Here is a 27,024-nt window from a genome sequence, read left to right as displayed (position 1 = left end):
ACCAGGAAAGTGCCATCAATTGACCCAGAGTACAAGTACTATAATTATTATTATTACAGCAACATTTATTCCGTGGCGCTTTACATGTGAAAAGGAGTCACTGACTGGTACAAGAGGAGAGAGGACCCTGCCCGCGAGGGCGCACAAACAATTTACAAGGGATGGGTGAGGATACAGTATGTCAGGGTACAGCTAGTCGTGTAGCGGTATGCTGGAACGAGGGTTACTGTAGATTGTACGCTTGTCAGAAGAAGTGGGTCTTCAGCTTCCTTTTCAAGGTTTCCAGGGTAGGCGAGAGTCTGATGTGTTGGGGTACAGAGTTACACCGTAGGGGAGATGCACGGGACAAATCTTGTATGCGATTGTGGCAAGAAGAGATAAGAGGGAAGTAGAGAAGATCTTGCAAGGATTGGAGGTTGCGTGCAGGGAGACTAGGTCACACATGTATGGAGGAGACAGGTTTTTGATGGCTTGGTATGCCAAACTTAGGCTTTTCAACTGGAGTCTCTGGGCAACGGGGAGCCAGCGCAGGGATTGACAGAGAAAGGGGAGAAGCCGGGGAATAGCAGGATAACGTGGATTAGCCAGCCAGCACAGTTTAGGATAGATTGGAGGGGTGCGAGAATGGTAGAAGGGAGGCCACAGAGTAGGAGCTTGCAGTAATCGAGGCGGGAGAGGATGAGGACATGCACTGGTGTTTTTGTAGATTCATGGTTGAGGAATATGTGGATACCAGAGATATTTTGGAGTTGTAGTCGGCAACAAGTGGAAAGGGCTTGGATCTGACTTTTCAAGGACAGATCAGAGTGGGCAGCCATTGACTTTCATGGATAGGTCAGTTGGGGGGGTAAATGAGATGGTGGAAAGATGATGAATTTGGTTTTATCCATGTAAAGTTTTATCAATCTAGCAGAGAAGAAAGCTGAAATAACGGACTCACATCCCAGAGAGGTAGATCTCTGTGTCATCAACATAGAGGTGATACTGAAAGCCTTGAGACTGTAGGAGCTGTCCCAGGCCGAAAGTGTAGATGGAGAAGAGCAGGGGTCCTAGAACTGAATCACCGACACATAGGGGGCGAGATGAGGTGGTGTGTGAGCGGGAGAGACACTGAATGTCGGGTCGGTTAGGTATGAAGAGATCCAAGCTAGGGCCAATCGGTGATGCAGAGACAGCGGTACGCTTTGTAGATGAGGGCCTTGAAAGAATATGTGCTCCAGTGGATGACAAGCGTGGCATCAAGTGGCCTCTGCTCCTCTTCCTCCACCTTAACATCACACACAGTACAGTCCTCAGAGGTGGCACCCCAATTACCCTTGTTTTCCCCCGCGTCACGCCTCTTCAACTGCCCAACTGACTGTGGGGAACTACAAATGGGCGAGTCTGCAGAGCTGTGCACACATTCTATTCCGGGGAATCAGAAGTGTGATACAAAGCTTCACAGACTCAAGAGATGGGGAAAGCATGTGTAGCAATGCCCAAAATTTTTTTCAGTTGATCTGGGCCCGGGCGAAGTAGGGTCCAAACAGAATCCAAACCCTCGTCATCAGACGTTAACCCCTGGGGGTGGGCATGGATGGGTTAGAGAACAAAACAAATACTCACCAGAACATGGAGAACTAAACAAATATACAACAGGGGTTGGAAAACTAAACTACTACACTCCAGGGGATGGAGAACTGGACCACTAGACATCAAGGTGTCACTAGACAGCAAGTGTTGGAATCCTCGAGTCTTGTGTTTCAAACCTCTATATCTAACGCTTTGTCCGATGCCTCTGCCTCCTCTAGGGCAGAGGTCCCCAACCGCCGGTCCGCGGACCAGGACCGGGCCGTTGGGGTTTTTCAGCCGGTCCGCGGGGAGAGGGGGCCCCTCCAGCCTCCAGCAGGGCCGCCATCAGGGCATGACTGCCCTGACTCCAGTATGGGGCCCGGCCGGTAGGAGCCCCCCTCTTGTGCGTCTCTCTCCTCATGGGGCCCCCGGCCACATGCTAAGCGCCGGGTCCGGGACATCTTAGCGCTGCGCTGCTGCGGCAGCACCTTCATGATTCCCCTGACTTCCGGTCATGTGACGGCGCCGTCACATGGCCGGAAGTCAGGAGAACCTGGTGTCAGCGATTTGGACGAGCGCCAGGATTCTGCAGGGATCGCATGGGGGTAAGTATAACAAGTTTTATTTTTTTTTAAATACAATTAACTAGGAGTGGGGGGAATGGGAGATGCACATGGGGGGAGGGGAGAGATGAGAGATGCACATGGGGGAGGGGAGAGATGAGAGATCCACATGGGGGGGAGGGGAGAGATGAGAGATGCACATGGGGGAGGGGAGAGATGAGAGATCCACATGGGGGGGAGGGGAGAGATGAGAGATGCACATGGGGGAGGGGAGAGATGAGAGATCCACATGGGGGGAGGGGAGAGATGAGAGATGCACATGGGGGAGGGGAGAGATGAGAGATGCACATGGGAGGGAGGGGAGAGATGAGAGATGCACGGGGGGGATGAGAGATGCACGGGGGGGGGATGAGAGATGCACGGGGGGTGGATGAGAGATGCACGGGGGGGATGAGAGATGCACGGGGGGGATGAGAGATGCACGGGGGGTGGATGAGAGATGCACGGGGGGATGAGAGATGCACGGAGGGGATGAGAGATGCACGGGGGGTGGATGAGAGATGCACGGAGGGGGATGAGAGATGCACGGGGGTGAGCTGCACATGGGGGGGTGAGAGATGCACATGGGGGGGTTATGTTTACATAACTTTGTTGCCTTATGAAGGGCGGGGGGGGCCCCCAAAAATTTCTTGCACAGGGGCCCACTACAGTCTGTGTCCGCCCCTGGGATGAAGTAAATGCAGCTGAACAGCAGCTGTCAGGACAGCTGCCCTGTCCTGCTGCAGGGCGTGATGGGGCCTCAGTGATGCGGCTCCTGGCACAGCACATTATGTGGGGCTCCTGGCATAGCTCCTGGCGGGGACCTGGTCTACACTATATGATAAGTATGCACTAAACTCCAAATCCCTCCATTACCCCGCCCCCATATGTCCAAAGCCCCGCCCACCCCACCCCCTCCTTGCTGGGCCATGGAAAAATGATCTTGCTTCAAGCCGGTCCCTGGTGCAAAAAAGGTTGGGGACCACTGCTCTAGGGCCTCCACCTGCGCCCTCAACCTCTGCCTTAATAAGACACATGTTCCAACAGTGCAGAAATAATCCCCCCACCTCTGTACTGCGCAGACATGGCTCACCGGTTAAAATTAATATGCCTTGGAGATTGCAGTCATACAGCTGAAGAGTTGTGGACAGCTCTCCAGGCCGAGTTTGAGCAATGGCTATCTCCACTGAACCTCGAGCAAGAGAAGGATATGTGCAATAATGGTGCAAACCTGGTCGCGGCCCTACGCTGGGGCAACCTCACACACCGGGGCAACCTCACACACGTGCCTTGCATGTCTTGCATCCTCTACCTGATGGTACAGCAATTTCTCCACCACTATCCCGGCCTGGATGCGCTCCTGCAGAAATCACGGTTTGTGTGTGCTCATTTAAAACTATAAAAACAGTAGGATCTTTAGTATAAAAACCAGACTCGCCAATGTAACCTCTTAATCCTCTCAAGCTTCAACACAAAGTTCACAAGGTAGACAGCAGCAGTGATCGGTCCCCTAGACAACGAGCAAACTCCTTCATGATGACAGATGCTTGTACTTTTCTGTGGGAATGAGCTTGTCTCCAATCAGTCAGGAATATCCAGTGAATGGCACACCACGGTTTGATATTAGCACCCAGTGCCAGAAACGAAGCCATCCACAATTTCCATATGTCAGGAATTTTATTTGGTAGAATGGCTGCCCAAACATTAGTTTCTCACAAAGGAGCTGAAGACACTGAGTGGCAGTAGGTGCAAGTTTCTCCAGCATGTTAGACCGAAGATTACGAAAGGGAATATAGCGGGAGATTAATTCAGAGATGTTTGGAGGAAAAAGGTTATGGATGGCTTTGTAGGTCAGTGTTAGTGGTTTGAAATGGATAAGCTGGGCAATTGGGAGCCAGTGAATGGATCTTATAGATTGCAATCTTATAGATTGCTGGAGCCAGTCCACAGTAAAAAAGTAGCCATAGAGTGTCCGGGAACCTTGGCCAGGGACGCTTCTCGGCAGGGTTGCACGGGCCCACCAGAGAACCGGAGACTCCCCCGGTGGGCCCTGGCTTCTCTTTCAGGAGAGTTCATAATGCAAACCTTGCAACTGCTGGCCCAATGTTGGGGCCCAATGTTCTTCAGTCTGACATTGTTTCTTGGTGACAGTTGTATTTCACCACAGCCATATTCTTTAGCTTGGTTGAAGGGACTGGCATAGAGGAAAACTGAATCTATGCTGGCTGTCATTTCTCCCAGGAAAGTCCTTTAATGCAGCTTCTTCCATAAGCAATGACAGCCCGCCCAACATCAGCTCACACTTCTTGGTGGTGCTTCAACATACAAAGATGTTTCTTTGCGCCTTGAATTTCATGACTACAGAGTTGGGCAATGGGCTGATCTACAATGTGTTTTCAGAAATAACGTGCATAAGCAAAGCCACTGAAGGTCATCATTAAGCGAAACTCGTACAGCTTTCCCACAGACTGAAAGATGGGTATTAAGACTTCCAAGAAAGCCAAGACTTCCCTGTCCTCACTAAGAGGATGACTGTTCATGTTCTCCTCCTTGAGATAAGATGAGGCTGGGCTGTGTAGCATCACCCTGTATAGTTCCCTGCTCTGCCTGCAAGGCCTTGTCTTTGTGAGCTGCGAGCGTTTCAGTAAACAGAGAAGCGGGATGGTGACGCTAATTATGGCATTATCGCCACTCACCATCTTGGTGGAGTCCTCAAAGTTTTGGAGACAACACAGATGTCAAACATCCAACCTCACTCATCAGCTGTAATGTGTGGAGGCTGACCTGAATTCCAACGAGCATGTTGAAGCTGGTACTCAATAACTGCCCTCTGCTGCTCACAAATCCTTCCCAACATCTGCAACGTTGATTTCCAACGTATGGTCACATCGCACACCAGTCGGTGAGCTGGAAGCTGCAAACGCTGCTGAAGCACTGCCAGGGTGAGGAAAGCTGTAGCTGACTTTCTAAAATGGGCACACACGCGGCGATTTCATGAGCAGCTCTGGCAGATCTGGGTAATTTTTGAGAAACCGCTCAATCACTAAGTTGAGCACATTTAGTGCTCGCTCATCACTAATGGGTACCCCTGTCTGGAGAACAATATCATCACCAAAGAATTAAAAGATGAAATGTAGCCTGCTTTATATACCACAGTACTAAGAAAACCAATTTCGATTATATCATGTGTACTCCTGTGACAATATCTGTAGCAAAGAATTAATTTCACTAGATATAGAACTACTATAATGGGGACCGACTACTCTTCCCCTACAGCCAATCCAGCAGATGAAGACCCAACCAGGAGTGTTCACATTTCAAACAATTAGGGCCTGACACCACCATTTCCGTGGCCAACAGTTTGGAAATGGTGGCGTTTAATCTCTTAGCTTTGTCATGTGTAGGAGGAAACAATCTTTTGCTGGCTGCAGTGCTGAGAGAGGGCGGAGTACGGTGGACTGGACAAACAGCTGGACCGTGAGTGAGATGCAGACGGAGATGTTACGATGGTTAAGGTTGTGGTGTGCTCGTTGTCTGAGATCGGTCAAAAATAGCAGCCATGTCCGCTTCCATTACAGGAGATGGGCTCTCACTCAGCCTGACTGGAGCGGGTAAAGAATCGGAGATTCTGCGGTCGGAGACCTGCTTGACAATACTTGGCACGGTAACAAAAGAGGAGGAGGAAGCCGCAGATGCATTTTATGGGGTGGCTGATGGTTTTTTATTGAAAATCAATTTTGAGTTTAACATGTTTGTGTACTCCTGTGTGGAGATCAATATCTGCACCAAAAATTAATTTCACTAAAGTATAACTATTATAATAGAGACCAAGACCTCTTCCACTACAGGCAACCCAGCAGATGGAGACCAACCAGGAGTGTTCACATTAAAAATTTAGGGCCTAACACCACCGAAGTGGTATCTATTTCAGTAGATTAGAAGTAGTAAAATGGGGACAGACACATCTTCCACTACAACCAACCCAGCAGATGGAGACTCAATCAGGAGTGCACCATCCTCTCCAGTCGTTCATGTGTCAGACTTGTACTCTGTTGTGCTGGTGCACGAGCTGGTCTAAAACATGTGTGAAAAGACTCACAGAAATTGCTTCTGCCACTTACACTACTGCTGCTACTAATATTTTTGAGTTGATAAAATGACGTGCCAGAGGTTGGATGTGTAGAGCTGCAATGCTGTCTGTGTGCCTCATTGCTGTCTTGGGAAAAACCTCTCTTAAGATTGTGTAAAAACGTGTTTCGATACTCTAGCATTCGCGGGCCCCTTTTGAGGGCGGGAAGCATGTGGCAAAATTTACTCTTATAACATGAATCTAACAGAATTGCAAGCCAGTAGTCAGCACTATTTAGAATCATAACTATATGGGGATCATGTTGCAGATAGTGCTGCAAGAAGGCATTCATATGTTGGGCTCTTCCATGAGGTTCAAGCCCATGCTGTGTTGGTGGCTGGGTAATTCTGAAGCTTGTTTCCTCTATCCCCTCCCACCAAACACGAACAGAGAGGGAATGATTATCCTCTTCATGTTCAGACTGTTGCTCGCCCCCATCACCTCTTCCTCTTCCATTTGTTCCTCTCCTCTTGCACCTTCACTAAAGCTCCCGTCACACTAAGCGAGATCGCTAGCGAGATCGCTGCTGAGTCACAAGTTTAGTGACTCAACCAGGCCCCTGCTGTAAGATAGCTGGTCGTGTCGGAATGGTCTGGACATTTCTCTGATCTTTGAGGCCCTGCTGGGTAGCATGCATCGTTGTGTTTGACACCTTACCAACGACCTCGATGGCGACTCAGACACAGAAAACACATAGGCGTGCATCGTTATACAGATCGTTACGGGTCGCCGCATCGTTGCTGCGTCGTTGGGAAGATCTAACTGTTTGACATCTCACCAGCGACCACATAGCGACGCAGCAACGATCCCTGACAGGTCGTATCGTTGTCGGGATCGCTGTAGCGTCGCTTAGTGTGACGGGGCCTTAATAATTTGTCTGGTATCACCAACCCCCCTCGATCGCAGTGAACCACCCTCCCTTGTCACCCTGAGATGTCCCCCAGTGTATGACATTAGTAACAGAAGAAAGTATTTTAGTGTGGATGAGGCCTCTATAACATAGCAGATATGCTCTAAACTATTTCAAACTGAGATGTCTCCTGCTGTATAACGTTAGGAACAGAAGAAAGTATTTTTTTTTTACTGTGGATGAGGCCTGTATAACATGGAATATATGCTCCAAGATATTTCAAACTCAGATCTAGCCTGCTGTATCACGTTAGTCTCAGCAAAAAAAAATTCTTTTTTTTTACTCTGCATACAGCTGAATTTTACCACCACAAAAGGACTAGGTGGACTCTGGCTAGCAACTGAAAAAAATATATATTTTTTTTACTGTGCATACAACTGGATTTCACCCCCAAAAATTGATAAGGTGGGCTACTATAGCTTGAGCTATCACATTAGCAAAATATATTTTTCTGCTCTGCACTCAGCTTTGTATAACAGCTGAATTTCATCCCACAAAATGAAAAGGTGTGCTAGTTTCTACTAAAACCATAAAAATTAAATAAAATGTAACACTAAGGCCATCTTCACACAACATAAAGACTGAGTTTTTTTATGCAGGTGTCCGCACCATACAACAAAATAACAATCTTATTATTGTGTGTTTGCTTTTTGTTTGAGTTTCTTTTGAGTTTTCCCCCTTAAAATGTGTTTTGGTGAAGCTGTGAATCTACATTTTTAATACCACAGAAAAACTTTGATTTTTGAAAAAAATTTTTTACCTGTTTTTTTTTTTTACAGGCTCCACATAGGCTTATATATATATAAAAAACATGTCTGAAATCCGCATAGTTCAGCAGCGTCTTTAGCTGCACTGCAGGCGTAGATTTCATTAAATCACATCCACTGTGCTTGGACATTTAGGCCGTGTTCAGATGTAGCAAAAATGCTGTTTTTTTTCAGCTGCTTTTTTTGGAACAGTCATTTTGCAGCATTTAAATGGCCAAGAAAAGTGGATGCGATTTCATGAAAACCACTCTGTGGTCTAAAGACGCTGCTGATCTGTACGGTTATGGGGTTTTTTACATCTAGAGGCTTCTATGTGGAGCCTAAAAAGAGAGAAAATGCATGTAAAAAGACTGCAGTTACTTTAAATGCAGAATCAAAGCTATTCTGTATTATAAAAAAAATGAACAATGCGGCTTCACATCTGCACCAAAAAACATCAAATAAGGGGGAAAATGCATAAAAAAATGCAGCAAGTATGCAATAATCAGAGAAGATTGTTATTGTGTAGTTTGGTGTGGACATCTGCAGAAAAAAAAAAAAAATACAGTATTTATTCAACATGTGAACACGGCCTTGCAGACACAAAAAAGCCAGATGTCTAATAGTGAAGCTACATAAAGATGAGAAAGTTGAATAAATCCATAGATCCCAACTGAAAGACACACTACGCACAGATGACATCATGCCAGCCCTGGCTAATCAAAAGTCACGCCGGATAAGGTAAGGTTAGTAGTGTTGCATGAGCATGCTCGGTTAACCCTTTCACAGAGCACGCTCAGGTGCTGCTCGAGTATTTTCGGCATCTATGCTCGAACCGCCGCGGCTGCATTTGTCGCGGCTATTAGACAGCTGTGACACATGCAGGGATTGTATGTTTGTTAGGAAATCCCTGCATGTGTCACAGCTGTCTAACAGCCCCAGTGGCTCGAGCATAGATCCCGAGCACGCCGTAAATACTCAGGCAGCACCCGAGTGTGCTCGGTGAAAGGGTAAACAGAGCACGCTCATGCAATACTATAGGTAAGAGATTCGTGGCCTTCTGTCCAGCGTCTCATGAATTGATCCTCTCAGCTCTAGTTTAAACTAGCAATTGAATCCTTTCTACGCCTGGGTGGCGAGCATCTTTATTGGTATATGGTCTCCCATGCTGGTATGTGCTGCCCCCCTCCTGGTATTTGTGCTGCCCCACCACCCTATCCTTGTATGCGTGGGGTCCCTCACCCCCCAATCCTGGTATGCGTGGGGTCCCTCACCCCCCAATCCTGGTATGCATGGGGTCCCTCACCCCGCAATCCTGGTATGCGTGGCGCCCCTCACCCTGCAATCCTGGTATGCGTGGCGCCCCTCATCCCTATCACACTGCACACATACCAAAAAATAAACACTTATACTCACCTTTCTTCCCTGTGCTCCAGCGCTGCAGTGTTCTGTTCTGCCGGAGTACGCGTGTGCCCATACTGCGCTGTCCGGCGCCATTTTGCTGAAGACGCACCGCAAATGTGTCTTCAGCAAAATGGCGCAGGATAGCGCTATGCGCATGCACCAATTCCGACGCCTCACTCCTGCCCCGGTCTCCGGCAAAGAGAGGCGCCGCGGCAATGCTCCTCCCGGTCAGGTAAGTATGGCACCGGAGATAGCGGTATATGTTCAGTGTCTACGCATACCGTGATCTCCGGCGACATACACTCCTCTTACCTGTAACGGTTTCATGCGTTCTTCTCTCTGGAGCCAGACTGCGCAGGCGTGTCGCGCTTGCGCAGTTTATAGAGGCTTCAGAGACACTCATCTCCCGTTACATTATAGATAACTGCCTTTCTGCAGCATGTGGCCTGGGGCACTATCTAGTACCGTCCTCCCGTGTGGCCTGGGGCACGGCCGGCACTATCTAGTACCGTCCTCCCGTGTGGCCTGGGGCACGGCCGGCACTATCTAGTACCGTCCTCCCGTGTGGCCTGGGGTACGGCCGGCACTATCTAGTACCGTCCTCCCGTGTGGCCTGGGGCACGGCCTTCACTATCTAGTACCGTCCTCACGGTGGTCTGAGGCACGGTAAGCACAATCTAGTAACGTCCAGTCCTATGGATGTCGCTGGTCTTCATCCAACACTGTCCTCCTGCTTCATGTGGATTACACGTCCAACGTCAGCCACACAGCATCTGCCATCACACTCCTGCGCAGGCACACTTCTCTGCTCTGTGCTTGGAAAGGGCAGAAAGAAGTGCGCCTGCGAAGGAGCGCAATGTAAGACACTGTCTGGATGATGTAGGACACGTCATCCACTTGAAGAAAGGAGGACGGCAATCTCAGGAGGAGGCGCTGGATTAACACTAGAGAAACCCATTGGACGGGACCACCCTGTAGGTGAGTCTAATATAAGGGTTTTTTTTACGTTATGCAGATCGGCTTGGGGACTTATATACAGCATTCTAGAATAGTGTATATAAAGGCCATACAGGTGGTGGTCATACTTTATATGGGGAAAACCAGGTGACAGGTTCCCTTTAAGCGGGTTTTCATCTATGCAGCTTGTACAAGTGAACTTCATTGTTTCAAAAGTGGTTTACCTGTCTAAGCCATGTTATTATAGTACCTTTTACATGGTTTACACAGATGCATCATGGGCTTTTCCTGCCCTATGAGTAAAATGAAAGGCTAAAATACAATGTGGAAGCTTAATCAGAGAAATGTTTTATTTACATTCAGAACGAGTTTAAAAGAAACAAATAAGGGTATGTGCACACGATGCAGAAATGAAGCAGAAAATTTCTGCATCATTTCTGCATCTCCCTGGCAGAAAAAACGCATGCAGATTGTGCATGCGTTTTTCCTGCAGAATACATGCGGATCCACATGCAGATTCACATGCGTTTCCGCATGCAGATTGACAAGCGCTTTCCAGGCGATGTTAGCATCACCTGGAAAGTGCTTGACAACTAGGTCACACTATATAAATCCATGCAAACAGCATGGATTTATACAGTGTGAACCGAGAGAGTGTATATACTTACCTCTGATGGCCCGCGCTGTCCTGCTCACTCCGTTCTCCCGGCTGCCGGCAACTTTGAATTGAAAGACCTGCCGACGTCAGCGTCACGTGACCCGTCACATGACTCTGACGTCACCACAGGTCCTACAACTCACTGCAAGTGCCGGAAACCAAGCGGGAGCGCTGCGCGGGCCGACAGAAGGTAAGAATACATTTATTTTTTATTTTATTCTTCTTTTTACAGCTTTTTTAATGGTACCTGGGTGTGGATGAGACTCTCCTCTCCTCCACACCCGGGTACCATCCGCACATTAGAACGCACCAATTACGCAAGTACAAATGCTGTCTTGCGGAATTGGCGCGTTCTAATGCAAGTCAATGGCGGCGAAATCGCCGCGTTTCCGCAAAATTAATTGACATGCTGCGGATTTTTGACCGCAGCGTTAACGCTGCGGAAAAATCCGCATCATGGGCACAGCACATGCGGATTTCCATTGGGGAACATTGCTGCCCTTCTACCATGCGTTTTTCATGCGTTTCCGCGGCGTTTACGCAACTGCAAAAACGCCGCGGAAACGCATGAAATACGCATCGTGTGAACACAGCCTAACCATTACCACAGAAATCTCAAACTTTTAATTGTAGAAATATTGTATAAACAATATTAACATTATGTATAGAAATAATTCTAACTTTATAAAAGTGCATTTATGGGAGGATTGTGGGTAAGGTCTTTGGCTTTGTCCCGACCCCTCGGCCTGCCTCCGGTGTCTGATGTCTCAGCGTCCTGGAAATGAGATTATGATGCCTGCTTTGGATAGCAAATCAATAGCCTTGAAAAACCCAGGAATAAGGGAAGGGGGTCTTTGGGGAAATTGGTCTCGAAAACAAGGCAGCGTGAAAAATTCTATTTTGTGTCTGTAGGCGACAATGTCTCAGACCCAAGCGTTGTTGACTACTGAGAGCCACTCATCCCGGAACCAAAAGGAGATGGCCGCCCACCCTGAGAAACATCCCAGGTGGGAACACCGCGTCATACCGACGAGAATCTGCTAGATCTGGGCCTGGCAGACCGGCGCTAGTGGGTTCGTTGTTGCCAGGAGGGGGTTAGCCTAAAGGAAGGTCTCTTCTTTTCCTAGCGGGTCGGAGAGTTGTCTTTTTGGTTGCTGTTCTACACTGAAAATTTCCGAAAAGACCAAAACTGGACTGGGCGTCTCTTGGGAGGAGGGCATTTGGCCCTCTGTTGCGGAAGCAAAATATTCTTACCTCCCCCCATGGTATTAGAGATCATCTTATCTAGCTCTTCGAAAAGGCGGGAGCCCTGGAAGGTGAGGCTGGTGGACTTTTTGGAAACTGAATCCACGTTCCATGATTTCAGCTATGAGGCCATGTGGATGGTGATGTTGCCGGCTGCAGGGGGGGCACACTCTCGTTATAGGCAGTGAGGTGCTCCTGGGGAGGTGACATTGTGGGCGGACTGCAGTCCTGGCGGAGGGAACAGGTCTGACCAGAGGGAAACCTTTTGTTACAGGAGAAACATGCAAAATGCAGGACAATGGGAGTGAGACTCCCTGGGGTTAGGTATACAGAGAAGAGAAAGAAACAGGTGCTAGAGGGGAGCTAGGCTGTGGATAAAGCGCTTCCCCCAGTGGCAGAGCTTACTCAGACCCTGCATCCTGAGGACCTGGAGAGGCTGAAGGTGACGGTGATCCGGCAGAACCAGGCGATGAGGCAGCAGAATTCAGGTGAATTGCGGCAGTGTTATAAACTGGCGACAGAAAGATGGCGCCGAGCAGGAGAAAGGTAGCGTCAGGAAAAACACGTGCAGAGTTATTGCGTACCAGTATGCAAAGTGTGCCCTGATAGGTGGAGTGCAGAAAGCGCTGGAGAGCCGGCATGCGTGATTGTTTAGGCTGCTAGGGGTGTGGCCCGGGCATCGGGGAAAGTCTAGACTGAAGTCTGGATTTTTTAAGAGAGGGGGCCGCAGGAGCCTCAGGAAAACGTGGAGGTGGCGATTCGAGCACCCTCCCTGCCTGGTAGGATATATCTGTACTGAAGAACCTGAATCCTTCTTCACAGACCGATGATGAAGCTGGGCATGAGATAACCTGGACAAAGACCTTTGGGCAGCTGGCAGGTAACGGATCAGTCTTCCTCCCTGCACCTTCTGGATCTGGGGGGCGAGGGGGCAGGGGATTAGTGCCAAGGACCATCTGCTGGGGAATCCCAAACACTCTTGTTGTGTTAGGGTGCTGCCTCGTAGACCACAGAGGATACAGTAGTGAAATAATTCCACTGTCGCCCTCACAAACAGTATCTGAAAGAAAAAGGAGAATCAGTAAAAAAAAAAGCAAAAAAAAAACCCCACAGATCTAAGGCTACATACACATTGCGTTCTGTGTCCCGTTAGAGTATACGTCCGAAATCCCCAGGAAACGGGGTCTGACGTATGCGCCGACGGGGGCCATAGACTGCAATGGTGACTGCAGAGCGAACGTGCACTTTTTTTTGACAGTGTACTCCTACAGGAGGCGGACTCTCAGACACAGTAGCCTAAGTCTGAGTGTCCGCCTCCTGTGGGCATACACTCCGGAAAGCACACGTTCGCTTTGCCGTCACCATTGCAGTCTATGGTCACCGTCAGCGCATACGTCCAAACCCCATTTTGCCGGGGATTTCAGACGTATGCCCCTACAGGGAGACAGAACGCAATGTGAAAGCACCCTAAGGTAGAGATAGGCCTGGGTCCAGACCCGTCTCTGCCTCCTACTGACACCAAGCTAAAACGGATTAGCTTCATGCCAGTTGATGATGCACCCTTCTGGGGAAGAGAGGACTTTTTTTTGCATAGTGTCAGCAGCATACACCCATGTTTTTTTGTGTCCCCCAATGAAGCATTAACCCCCCCCACCCCAAATTACCTCTAGCATTAACCCCCCACAGATGGTCCCCAGGATTAATCCTCCACATCAACCTGAGGTCCCCAAAGCATAAACCCCCCAAATCCCACCAGACACCCCCCCAGCATAAACCCACACCAGCCGCCTCTCCAAGCATAAATCCCTACCCCAAAGCCCAGCAGACGGCCCCCTACAAACATTATTCCCATCGTGCACCATCATCCCCCCCAGAGACCCCACAGGCGTGCACCATCATCCCCCCCAAAGAGGCCACACCAGCGCCCCCGCATCATGCCCGCACCAGCGCCCCCGCATCATGCCCCCGCAGCATGCCCACACCAGCGCCCCCACAGAGCCCACACCAGCATCCCCACAGAGCCCTCACCAGCATCCCCACAGAGCCGCCGCCAGCATCCCCCCAGAACCGCCGCCAGCATCCCCCCAGAGCCGCCGCCAGCACCCCCCCAGAGCCACCACCAGCCCCCAGCATCCCCCCAGAGCCACCACCAGCATCCCACTAGGGCCACCACCAGCATCACCCCAGAGCGACCAACAGCCCGCAGCAAACCCCCCCAGAGCCACCACCAGCCCGCAGCATCCCCCCAGAGCCACCAGCATCCCCCCAGAGCCACCACCAGCCCCCAGCATCCCCCAGAGCCACCACCAGCCCCCATCATCCCCCCAGAGCCACCATCCCCCCCAGAGCCCCCAGCATCCCCGTAGAGCCACCACCAGCCCACAGCATCCCCCCAGAGCCCCCAGCATCCCCCCAGAGCTACCACCTGCCCGCAGCATCCCCCCACAGAGCCCGCAGCATCCCCCCACAGAGTCCGCAGCATCCCCCCACAGAGCCCGCAGCATCCCCACAGAGCTACCACCAGCCCGCAGCATCCTCCCAGAGCCACCACCAGCCCGCAGCATCCCCCCAGAGTCACCACCAGCCCTCAGCACCCCCTGAGCCACCACCAGCCCTCAGCATCCCCCCAGAGCCACCACAAGCCCGCAGCATGCCCCCACAGAGCCCTCACAAGCCCGCAGCATGCCCCCAGTCCCCACAAGCCCGCAGAATCCCCACAGAGCCACCACCAGCCCACAGCATCCCCCCAGAGCCTGCAGCATCCCCCCAGAGCCCGTAGCATGCCCCCACAGACCACCCAGAGCACGCAGCATGCCCCCAACATCCCCACAAGCCCGCAGAATCCCCCCAGAGCCACCACCAGCTTGCAGCATCCCCACTGAGCCCACAGCACTGACCTCCTCCTGCAGCTTCACCGGCTGCTGTGTCATTCTCTGCAAGAGACTATGGCGTCTTGTGCTAAACTAGAACACGCCCGTAATGCACCATCAGGACACACCCCCGGACATGACATCATACCTGGAAGGAGCCCATAAATTCTAGCGTTTACCGGATAGAAAGAGGGATAAATTCTGCTTAGCAGCGGGAAATGTCTCTTCCCCCCTACCGCCCCCAGCCACAGACATTTACCACTTCTCTCTCCCCCGGCAGGAGGAGATGTCGGAGGTGGCATGAGGGCTGTGAAGGGCATTCAGCAGACGTCCGAGATGCAAATCCGGGGCTGTCCGCTGTATCCGGGACTGTCCGCTGTATCTGGGGCTGTTGGCTGTATCCGGGATCGTCGGCTGTATCCGGGACTGTCGGCTGTGTCCGGGGACTGTCGGCTGTGTCCGGGGACTGTCGGCTGTGTCCGGGGACTGTCGGCTGTATCCAGGGACTGTCGGCTGTGAGAGTACTGTGCCTTTAAGCCACTGTTTGTGTAGCGCCCCGAGGGTTCGGCCGCTACAGGGGTATTGACTCCATGGTCAAGTTACAGAAAGACATGGCTGAGGCAGACATGTTAAGCTACGCGTTTCGGGATATGACAAAACAACAAATATTAAAACAAAAGATAAATTAAATGCACATGAAATCAATTAAAAACGAAATATAACAAACTGTCATAAATTAATAGTGGAACCTAATTTCCCGACATATGTTCAGACCGTCTGGAACACGTGTATGTAAGTTGTAAATCCAGAAGGCTTCTCTGGTAAGCAGATGTCTCCTGTGATCACCTCCCCTGCTAGACCTGCACATAACACATCTGCATCTCTAGCTGCTATGGGCATAAAAGAGGACAAACTTATGGTGTGGCACCCATGCTCCCCTGACCTCAACCCCATTGAGAACCTCTGGAGCATCATCAAAAGGAGTGTCTATGATGGCGGGAGGCAGTTCACATCTAAGCAACAGCTCTGGGAGGGTATTCTGTCCTCATGCAAAACAATTGAAGCAGAAACCATCCAAAACCTTACTAATTCAATGGACGAGAGAGTTCAGAAGCTCCTTTCGAACAAGGGGTCCTATGTGCTAATGTAACATCACCTAGAATAAAGTTTTGAGTTGAAAACTGTTTGATTTCAGTTTGTAATACCCTGCTAATGCTTATAATTTCAAAAATGACCATTTTTTTGTTCTTTATTAAAATGAAAAGGTTGAAAACTCTGCTGTGCATAATAATTTGGAACATGCATTTTGAGTGCAGTTTGAGTTTTTTATTTTTTAAAAAATATACTGTTATCATAGGCAGTTTGTACAAAAACCTTTCAATTGTACTCTAATAGTTATTTGACTGGAAAATTACAATGACTGCAATTCATATAGGTAATTTGGGAAAATCTGAGAAAATATTGTTTGCATAATAATTTGGAACACAGTGTAAATGGCTTCACCCAACCAATAACCATGAGTGGAGAAAAAGTATTTTTGTTATCATTCATATTCTATGAAACAAGGCCAAGAAAGCAAAAATTCTGCCGAGGTATGTAAACTTTTGAGCACAACTGTATATGGGGGCACAATGTATGGGTACTAAACTGGCAGATTTGCAATTCCTACATTAGGGTCATTTTGGGGGTTTTCTGCTGTTCTGGCACCTTTTGGGGCTCTGCATATGTCGCCCGCAAGCTATTATAGGAAAATCTGTGCTTCCAAAAGCCAAATAGCGCTCCTGCCTTCTCAGCCCTGACGTGTGGTCTAACAGTAATTTCTGGCGACATATGGGGAATCACCGCGTTCGGGAGATACTGCACAATTTATTATGGGGTCCAATTTCACATATTAACCCTTGTGTACCTGAAAAATTTGCAGTAAATTCAAAAATTACATTTTTACCACAAAAATGTCAAATTTCCAAGTCTCAATATTATAAAATTCTGGGAGGCACTTTTGGGTTCAAAATACTCACTACGCCCCTAGATTAATTCCTTAGGCAGTGAAGTTTCCAATATGGGGTCACCTGGGGGTTTCTGCTGTTCTGTTACCTCAGGCTCTCGGCTAATGGAGCTCACAGTCTATTAAAACGAAATCTGCGTTCTAAAAGCCAAGCAGCATTCCTTCCCATCCGATCTCTGCCGTGTGCTCAAATGGTATTGTACAACCACATATGGGGGACTGCCACATTCGGGAGAAATTGCATAACAACATAAATTGTGGGGTCCAATTTCTCCCATTACCCCAAGTGTAAATTATAGATTTGGTGCTAAAACAGTATTTTAATGAAAAAAAAAATCTAGATGTTCTAAAATTTTGTGAATCACCTGTAGGATAAAAATGCTCAGTACACGCTTAGATGAATTCCTTGAGGGGTTTGGTTTCCAAAATCGGGTTATTTGTGGGGGGCTTCAGCTGTTTTCGCATGTCAGAAGCTCTCCAAATGCGACACAGAATTCACAATCTATTCCAGATAAATAGCGCTCTTTCCTTTCCTAGCCCAGCGCAGAAGTTTTTGACGACATATGGGGTATCATCGTGTTCAGGAGAAATTGCATAACAAATTATTGGGTTCATTTTCTCCTATTGTCTATTGAGAAATTTACAAATTTGGAGCTAAAACATTTTTGTGAAAAAAATAATTCAATATGACGACCTAATGTTATCAAATTCTGTGTAGTACCTGTGGGTTGAAAATGCTCACTATACCCCTTGCGGGGTGTAGTTTCCAAAATGGGGTCACTTGTGGGGAGTTTCCACTGTTTAGGCACATCAGGGGCTCTCCAAATGCAGCATGCCGTCCGTTCCAGATTCCAGCCATTTTTGTGTTCAAAAAGTTTGGGGTATCTTTACACTCAGGAGAAACTGCACAACAAATTTTGGGGTCCATTTTCTCCTATTACCCTTCTTCTATAAAAAAAAATTTGTGGCTAAAAGTTATAAACTTCTGTGAAGCACCTGGGGATTCAAAGTGCTTACCACACATCTAGATACATTCCTTGGGGTATCGATATACTCAAGGAAATCGCACAACAAATTTTGGGGTCCATTTTCTCCTGTTACCCTTGTGAATATAAAATAAATTTAGGTCTACTGTAACATTTGTGTGAAAAAATACTTTAGTTCCTGTGAAGCACCTGAAGGGTTAATAAACTTCTTAAATGTGGTTTTGAGCTCCTGGAGGGGAGCAGTTTTTAGAGTGGTGTCACTTTTGGGTATGTTTGTCATATAGGCCCGCCAAAATCACTTCAAATGTGATGTGGTCCCTAAAAAATGATTTTGTAAATTTTGTAGGAAAAATTACAAATTGCTGATCAACTTTTAACCCTTCCAACTTTCTAACAAAAAAATGATGTTTAAAAATGATGCAGAGGTAAGGTAGACATGTGGGAAATTATATTAATTAACTATTTTGTGTGACATAACTCTGGTTTAAGGGTATAAGAATTAAAAGTTTGAAAATTGTAAAATTTTCAAAATTTTCCCCAAATTTCCAATTTTTTCACAAATAAACACAAATCGTATCAAAGCAATTTTACCACCATTATGAAGTACAATATGTCATGAAAAAACAATCTCAGAATCAGTGGGATCCGTTGAAGTGTTCCAGAATTATTATCTCTTAAAGTGACACTGGTCAAGTTTAAAAAATTTGGCCTGATCATTAAGGTGGCTTGGTCACTAAGGGATTAAATGATATTAGTGGCTCTATCCAACAAGGATATCCCTGTTTTTTTATCGCAAATCCCCGATATCTTTATGTAGGTTATGTTGATTGTTACAATTTCTTTTAATTCTTGTGAACTCCCCTACGGGGATAGATTGGATTGTATGCTGGGGGTGACTAATGCGGGCATACAATATTGTATTGCCTATAATTGGTTTAATAGAATTAGCAGTGGAAATAATATTACCCGGTATACCAGTCAATTGTAAATCCAAAAATTAAATGTGTGGCATAAGAAAAGAGGTAAATTTCAAGTTATAACTGTTAGAACCATGCACCAGTGTTCTGTTCCCTTAAAGTTCCCTGTCTTACCACAGTATGGTCCGTGCTGTTCCATGAGTCATTACTACTAGATACACGATGCTCATCTGACATACAAAATGACATAATTATATTGAGGATCATTCATCTGAAGATACAGCCACCAGAATTAAATGGGAAGCTCTTAAGTGTGTCCTAAGGTGGTGGGGTGTTCATCAAGCATGGTGGAAGAATAAAAAAGAACAGGGCACAGGCTTAAAAAACAGCCCTCCATAATGTCACTAAACTAGAGATGATCAACAGGTACTTTTCACAACAACCTTTTGGAACCTTCTTAAAGCCAGAATGGAAGCCAAACAAATGCAAGATATCTCCCATAGGCGCTTACTTCAACTGGGCTATAGCACATTCTATGAATTCAGAAACAAACCTGGGAGGATATTAGCCAGAGCCCTGAAGACCAAAATGGCTCAAAACCACATTCCTTATAGCAAAAATTCAAAAGATTCTTTAGTAAATACTACCCCAGTGATTACTACTTCCTTTCAATAATACTATTCCAAATTAAAAAAACTTACCTACCACACCCTATGGCTCAGAATCCCCCACTAATATTTCCTTTCCTTTCCGACATTTGTCAGATAAGGCGATAAAAGATCTAGAAGACCCCTTCACTCCCCAAGAACTGCTAAAATTAATAGGAGAACTAACCGTAAACAAAAGTCCAGGCCCAGATGGTCTCATATCTAAATTTTAAAAATCCTTTTCTGCGCAACTAACCCCCCTCATGATAAAAGCCTTTAACTCCATCTCAGATTCCACCCCATTCCCATGTCACCCCACAGCCGCACATATTACAGCAATTCCTAAACAGGAAAAGGATCCCTGTGACAACACTGCGTTAATTATGCCAGACATATTATTCAGTAGGGCCAGAGGCATAAGCTATTGTTCATATGAGACTGAACGTTGACTCCACAATCCCCAATCTTGCAAAGCCACCATCAAATTTCCCATTTAACCCTCCGTCACATACAATATCGGTTCTAACGAGTTCACATACAATGTGACTGTCAGGCGCAGGCTAGAAAAATACTTATAATATCTAATGTTTGCAATTTCAGTGCTCTAAAAGTGATCAGTGACCTTCATAGGGATGTAATAAAAGAGACTACACATAATCAGGTGCAAAAAAAAAACATTTACTTAACATAAAACTAATAACTCTGAAATACAAACATTTCAAAACTCCCGCCAAATAGTCCCCAGTTCGACTCAAAAAACTCTACAAAGAAAATTTATGGAAACAAACTTAACTTTAAGGTACCTTAAGTACTATTAAACAGATATTCAATCAGAATTAGATCCTGAAGTTTCCCAAGAAAAATTACACTTGCAGAGCAAAGAGCAAGAATTACACATCATTTTTGCATGTGTCAGGCAGATTGCATTATGACATTTGTGACATTCCGTGGTGCAGGTGGTGCATCTCCTTCTTTTGGGAGGTGGTGCAGGTGGTAAATTTTCACTATCATCTTCTGGGCGGAATCTTTTGAGCTGAACTTGAAGGCGAGAGGGGATACCGATTGTTTTCATACTTCTCCTGCGTAGCTCTCCAAGCACTAGTTCATGGGCCAATTTTTTCAGATAGAATCGTCTACGGAGTGGTTCAAGCTTGTTTTCAAGGTAAATGACTTGTGAATTTATACCACCCAAATTCAACATAGCAAAAAATATGACCATTGGCCAGCGTTTAGTGTTTCTGCTGACGTTGAAAGTTGAGCACATCTGATCAGCTGTATCAACACCCCCTTTGGTTGCATTATAAAATGTAATTATCTCCGGGTTTTTTTTGTGCCTCAGTCCCAGGATCGATGGCATCATCATCATGAAGTGTTGATAGAAGAAGTACAATTTTTTTTGCTTGTGGTACATAGGAAACCAAAACCTTTCCATTATGGAATGCAAACATACTGCTGTACTGTTGTCTCCCTTTCACACTTACAAACTGTGTAGGCAATTCTTTTTTATTTTTTCTTACAGTTCCGACATATGAAAGCTTCTGCATTTTCAGATAATCAATCAGATCACAATTTGAAAACCAATTGTCAGCTGTTATATTGCGACCCGATCCAAATAAGGGCTCAGCCAGTCTTTTTACAACATCACTGGGTTTGTTGCTGACACAGTAAGGACCTTCTGGTTGTTTTCCTGCATAAAGTTCCAGGTTGTAAGTGTAGGTCTTACTGGCATCAACAAGGGCATACATTTTTATTCCATATTTGTTAGGCTTTGATGGAATATATTGACGAAAGGCACATTTACCACGAAAACCAGGGAGCATTTCGTCAATAGTGAGATTCTCCCCAGGGCAATAGCTTTTTTTACAGTTTTCAACAAATTTTTGGAATATATCACGAATTGGAGCAAGTCGGTCATGTGTTTTACGTTCGGTTCGGGTAGTTCTGTCGTCAAACCGAAGGCAACGAATTAGAAGCTTGAATCTGTTTATGGACATAACAAGGCCAAATTTTTCAACTCCATCCCCATCTTTACTCCAAAGTTCCTCCAAACTTTGTCTATTTGCCCTATAAGCTCCTGCAAGGTATAATAATCCAAAAAAAGCACGCAGTTCTATTTCATCTGTGGCCTTGATGGTTCTGTTGCAGATGAACTTGTCCTTTATAATGTCTATATATTGATTGGTATATGTGACAATAGAGTCCAGAATGTCATCTGTGAATAAACTATTCCAGCATTCAACTGCAGTTTTTGCATTACTTGCAGTTCCTATAACTGCAGGAAGGTGAGTAATAATGTTTTGAGGTTCCCTACGTTTTTTCTGGAGTGGCTTCTTGTTCCATTGTTTTTTTTTATCTTTTCCCATATAATAAGATTCTACATCTTCATCCTCATCACTGTCACCATCTTGCTCTGTTTCAGAATCCACTTCACATACTTCCACCTCATCATGAGAATCAATCTCACTTTCCTCTCCTAAATCCTCATTCAGTGTGGGGTCTGCATCATCTAACAGCATGTTTGTTACTTCCTCAACATCAAGGTTTTTTGATAAATTGTACATTTTCCTCTCCATTTCAGCAGATAATCTGAAGCAAGAGAAGGAATATGTGTTAGGGAACTACTGTATATGCCTGAGCAGCACACTTTCTTTTTTAATCTGCCTTATTTCTATGAAATATCCTCTCACTTTGTGCTATACATTCATAAAACAAGCTAAATAAACAATTGTGATGAATAAAAACATAAAATACCAACCTTATTGAGTGTGACGTGTTCACATACAATGAGCCTGAGAGATTAGCGCAGTTATATCTGTCCTCCTGAAGCTCTGCAATCCAACTGTGGTATGAGGTTTCACAGAGCTGCTAGAGACAGGAGTCTACCTGGAGGGAGGGGATTTCCTCACAATCTGGTGAGGAAGGAGAAATGAAAGTAAAAGAGATGTGCCTGTCAGGCCTATTGTATGTGACGGAGAGTTAAATGTTAACTTGAACATGTATAGTCAATTACTTGCAAATAGATAAGGGTTCAATCTTCCAAGCTTAATTCACCCTGACCAGGTGGTCTTTGCTCCAGGCAGAGAGGAGAGAAACAACACCCTCAAAACGCTTGACATCATTAATTATTCACATTTATGTAAAATTCTCATGATTCTCTCTTTGGAAAAGGTTTTTAACAGAATTTCCTGGCCTTTCCTCTTGCAAACTCTGGACCATATTGGTTTAGGGTCAGTATTTATATCTAAAATACTTTATCTATGTCACTCTCAGACAGTCACACTATAAATTAAATGGTTCATTATCAAACCCTTTTTCCATAAATAAAGGCACCTGACAAAGCTGTCATTTATCCCCCTTACTCTATATACCAATTATGGAAAATCTTATGCCAGCCATATATGTCAACCATTATATACATAAAATCAAGATTGAAGGTAGAGAATACAATTGTTCTTCTTGGGCCAATGATCTCCTGATCTATACCTCAAATCCAAATAGATCTGTCTTTTTGCTGATTGAATTGAAGCATTTCGAGAAATGGTCCAACTTCACGATAAACATTGACAAATCTGAAGCATTGAATGTCTTTCTACAACAAGTAGTGAACACTCAGAAGTTCAACTTCCCCATTAAATGGCCCCCAAGTAACAATATCAACTATCTGTGCACCAATGTTCCCTCCGATCTTGAGGCTATTCTCTCTCAACTTTCAATTGTTTTTCTCCTGGTTGGAGTTGGATCTTAACCTGGAAGCGGAGAGAATTCTCCTAGTTTAGTAAAGTCAATGTTCTTAAGATAACAGTCCTATTTGGGCTGTCATACCAGCTGCAATCCATCCAGGTGTATATTATACCCTAATCTTTTTGGGTTAAAATTCAACATTGTTTTAGTCGTTTTGTTTGGCCATGAAGCCGTCCATGAATCCAGTACAGTATTATATCCTGTCCAAAAGATGCTGATGGTGTCAGTTTACTTGATTGTGTCAATATTATCTAGCATTAGCCCATGCAACGAACGATCCTCACTTTGTTGCATTGCATTAAGTAAAGACTTTGGGTCCACATTGCACATGATATTGTCTCGGTATCGGCATCTCTTTTCCGGAGCCACGATCACCAAATCCTGCACTCAGAGGCTGCAGGTCTCTTCATAAAGTTGGACCTGTGCAACATTGAGTTGAGGAGCGGCTGAGTTACACCAGACCCCTGCGTGCTGCCAAGAACTGCAGGTGACCAGATGAGTGGCTCTACGAGGCTCCATCGTCATCCATTCTCAGCCATAGACTACTTTGCATCTTCCTGTACAGATTCGCTCTCAGGGCCGTATGAACAGTTCTGCACTTACAAGTATGATATTCTTTGCTTTAATTCCTCACCATTTTCAAGATCTTAGCTGACAGAGGCAGAAGATATTTATTTCATAACCTGCAATATTTCTCTAAAGGTTTGTCACCGTTACGTCTAGTCTGGCCGATCCGCTGTGACCTGACCAGTCTGACCTCCGGCCTGTTACACAGGCGCCAAATTTGTGCTGCTTAGGTGTTTAGCTCACAGGATTGTGAGGCAAATCCTCAGCTGTAAGAAGGATTAAGACAGGACAATTTTCACATGTAAAATGAAAATGTTTTCTTTTGGGGATGACAAGCCGAGATATTAACAGTAGTGAAACACAAAGCAGAACTATACAATTCATGATGATGTTCTTGGCACATACAATGTGTGGTCATGTCCAGACAGACAATGAGGGATCTGCTTTTGGTTTTTAGAGAAAGTTTATTTCTCGTTTTTAAATAAGTTATTGAATCTATTTCATAGAGAAAAAAAAACTCTTTTCCATGGACTTGGCGCATAATATTTCAGTATCATACAGCGTCAGGCAAACACTGTATATATACTCCACGTGCGAAGGGTGTTTTGGTTGATCAGAGGGGACCATTGATGCCAATAACTGATCCCTCTAGGTTTCCATTTGACGATTCCACAAATTCCTTTCTAGCCGGCTCTAAAAAGATGTCCTTACGTATACACCATATGCCCTTATTCCTTTCTTCTATCCTAGATGACTGTCCTCATAGGATACATCATAATTTTGAATACATACAACTTCAACACAGTTACTCTTCACTGGACAGCCTTCCGGAATCTGTCAGCCCATTATCCCCTTTGGAAATGTTGTATGTTGCCACCCTATGCCCTCCACATACCATCTCAGTAATCTCCTAAGAACACTTACAAAGGATCACTGGGATAAATGTTTTTTCCTCTCCTACAAATCGGTTATGGCCACTAAATTACAAAAAACTATAAAATTGTTTCAAAGTGGTACGGGGTTCCCACTGCTTTGCATAAAAGGTTTTGTGAGGTATTCAGTTTATGTTGGCATTGCAGGGTGTGTGGGGAGGCGATGTCATATATATGGTGGTCTTGCCAGGTTCTGAGAGCTTTATGGGATGAGGTCAGAGTTATTAAGGAGGTGACAGGAGTATCAGTACCTAGGACACCAGAGGCTACACTGTTATACATGTTTTCTGTGCCCAAAAGATGTTCAAGAAAATCACTATTAAAGGCATCTACTTTAGGCAGCCAAAATAATAATATGACATCATTGGTATTCAGTAGACCCCCCTTCTTTAGAAGAATGGTTCGTAGAGATGGCTAGAACCAATGCTATGGAAAAGCTGATAGCCCAAACACAAGAAGAGACTATTACAACCGTTACTAAATGGTTTCACTGGGAAACTTTCCCCTATTTTCCACTCTACCAAACTATCCTAAGGTGCCTTATAGTTTGTCCCTTCTTTGCACTTCCATAGACCAACATATTGTCGAATACTTTCCCGCCAATCGATGTCCTTATACCCTGATTGCATTACAATCTACTCTATAAAGTGATGAATACCCATGGATCCCCAATATTTTTATTTTTCTTCTCCTTACTTTCTTTTAGGCATCTTGCTTTTCCATATACTACATCAGTTTCAGATTTTTACTATGATTATTCTTCTTTATCCATATGCTTTGATGCTTTATGTAATGAAGTTGATATATCCCAATTTTCTGTTATTTCTTTTCCAGACTTTGATTTTCTGTTTATTGTTATATTATGCTGTTACAAAATCAAAAAACTTTGAATTTGAAAAATAAAATAAAATGGCTACTGTCCTGTGTGAATTTTCAGATGTGCAACAAGATGTGTTTTCCGATTAAAACATTTCCCACATTCTGAACATGAAAATGGCTTCTCCCCTGTGTGTATTTTATGATGTCTAACAAGACTTGATTTCTCTGTAAAACATTTCCCACATTCTGAACAAGAAAATGGTTTCTCCCCTGTGTGAATTCTCTGATGTGCAACAAGACTTGATTTCTGTGTAAAACAATTTCCACATTCTGAACATGAAAATGGTTTCTCCCCTGTGTGAATTTTCAGATGTACATCAAGACGTGTTTTCTCACTAAAACATTTCCCACATTCTGAACATGAAAATGGCTTCTCCCCTGTGTGAATTCTCTGATGTGTAACAAGATGTGATTTATTTTTAAAACTTTTCCCACATTCTGAACATGAAAATGGCTTCTTCCCTGTGTGAATTTTCAGATGTACATCAAAACGTGTTTTCTGACTAAAACACTTCCCACATTTTGAACATGAAAATGGTTTATGCCCTGTGTGAACTCTCTGATGTTTAACGAGATTTGATTTCTGTGTAAAACATTTCCCACATTCTGAACATGAAAATGGTTTCTCCCCTGTGTGTATCATCTGATGTGTAACGAGGTGGTGTTTCATTGTAAAACATTTCCCACATTCTGAACATGAAAATGGTTTCTCCCATATGTAAGCTATTTCATGTTCAACAGCCCTTCTGTGACTTTTGTTTTGCATATTTGTCCTTGATGAAGCAGAAACAAGGACCTGCTGAAAAGGATCAGATGACAGATTTTTTCTGATAACATCTTGAGGTGTATCTGGTATAATGACATGTTCTTCACAAGAATCGGCTTTGATACTCTCTAATTTTTCAGCAGATAATCTTGGTATCAGATGTCCCTCTGAGCTCCTGGTACAGTCATCTGCCAAGAATAATGATATTTGTCAGTAATATAGCATTGGAATTATACTACTATTTACATTATTATATACTTTATAGTATTTCCATGTAAACTGCAATACAATTCAATTATTGACAGACTAAGACAACAGACCACAAAGAGGGACTGATATTACAGTGTTAGGTCACCAGGTTATGTCCTTACTAATGTTCACTACTCTATTATTGCCATCTTCTCAGCTCATGTTTTACTGTGTCTGTCATTAATCGATTCCAGCTACATATTCAGAGGAGACTCATAAAAGGGATCTGTAATCAGTTTTATTATTTTATTATGATTTCTTCT

The 27,024-nt window shown here is 45.3% G+C and overlaps 1 protein-coding gene across 6 annotated transcripts in view; it reads right to left on the bottom strand.

The window, feature by feature from the left end:
* Window positions 1–27,024, bottom strand: part of LOC141270715 (uncharacterized) — a 669,979-nt gene that overhangs the window by 89,310 nt on the left and 553,645 nt on the right. The window contains exons 10-11 of one of the 6 annotated variants that reach the window (XR_012321735.1): window positions 22,383–26,700; window positions 21,945–22,213 (exon numbers count right to left, since the gene is read on the bottom strand). The exons of 2 other annotated variants lie outside the window; for them this stretch is intronic. Coding sequence is in view for 1 of the 4 variants with exons in the window: in XM_073680803.1 (XP_073536904.1) it covers window positions 25,781–26,700 (920 nt within the window). In the remaining 3 variants the exon portion in view is untranslated. Of the gene's footprint in view, window positions 1–21,936; window positions 26,701–27,024 lie in introns of those variants that run through there. 3 more of the 6 variants (XR_012321736.1, XM_073680803.1, XR_012321737.1) reach the window with 3 other exon arrangements.

Source organism: Phyllobates terribilis, unplaced genomic scaffold (genome assembly GCF_046119375.1).
Source record: "Phyllobates terribilis strain yellow unplaced genomic scaffold, ASM4611937v1 Scaffold_5__5_contigs__length_657084704, whole genome shotgun sequence".
In the NCBI taxonomy this organism is placed as follows: domain Eukaryota; kingdom Metazoa; phylum Chordata; class Amphibia; order Anura; family Dendrobatidae; genus Phyllobates; species Phyllobates terribilis.
Note: the sequence above shows the minus strand (reverse complement) of the source record. Positions and strands in the feature narration are given on the sequence as shown.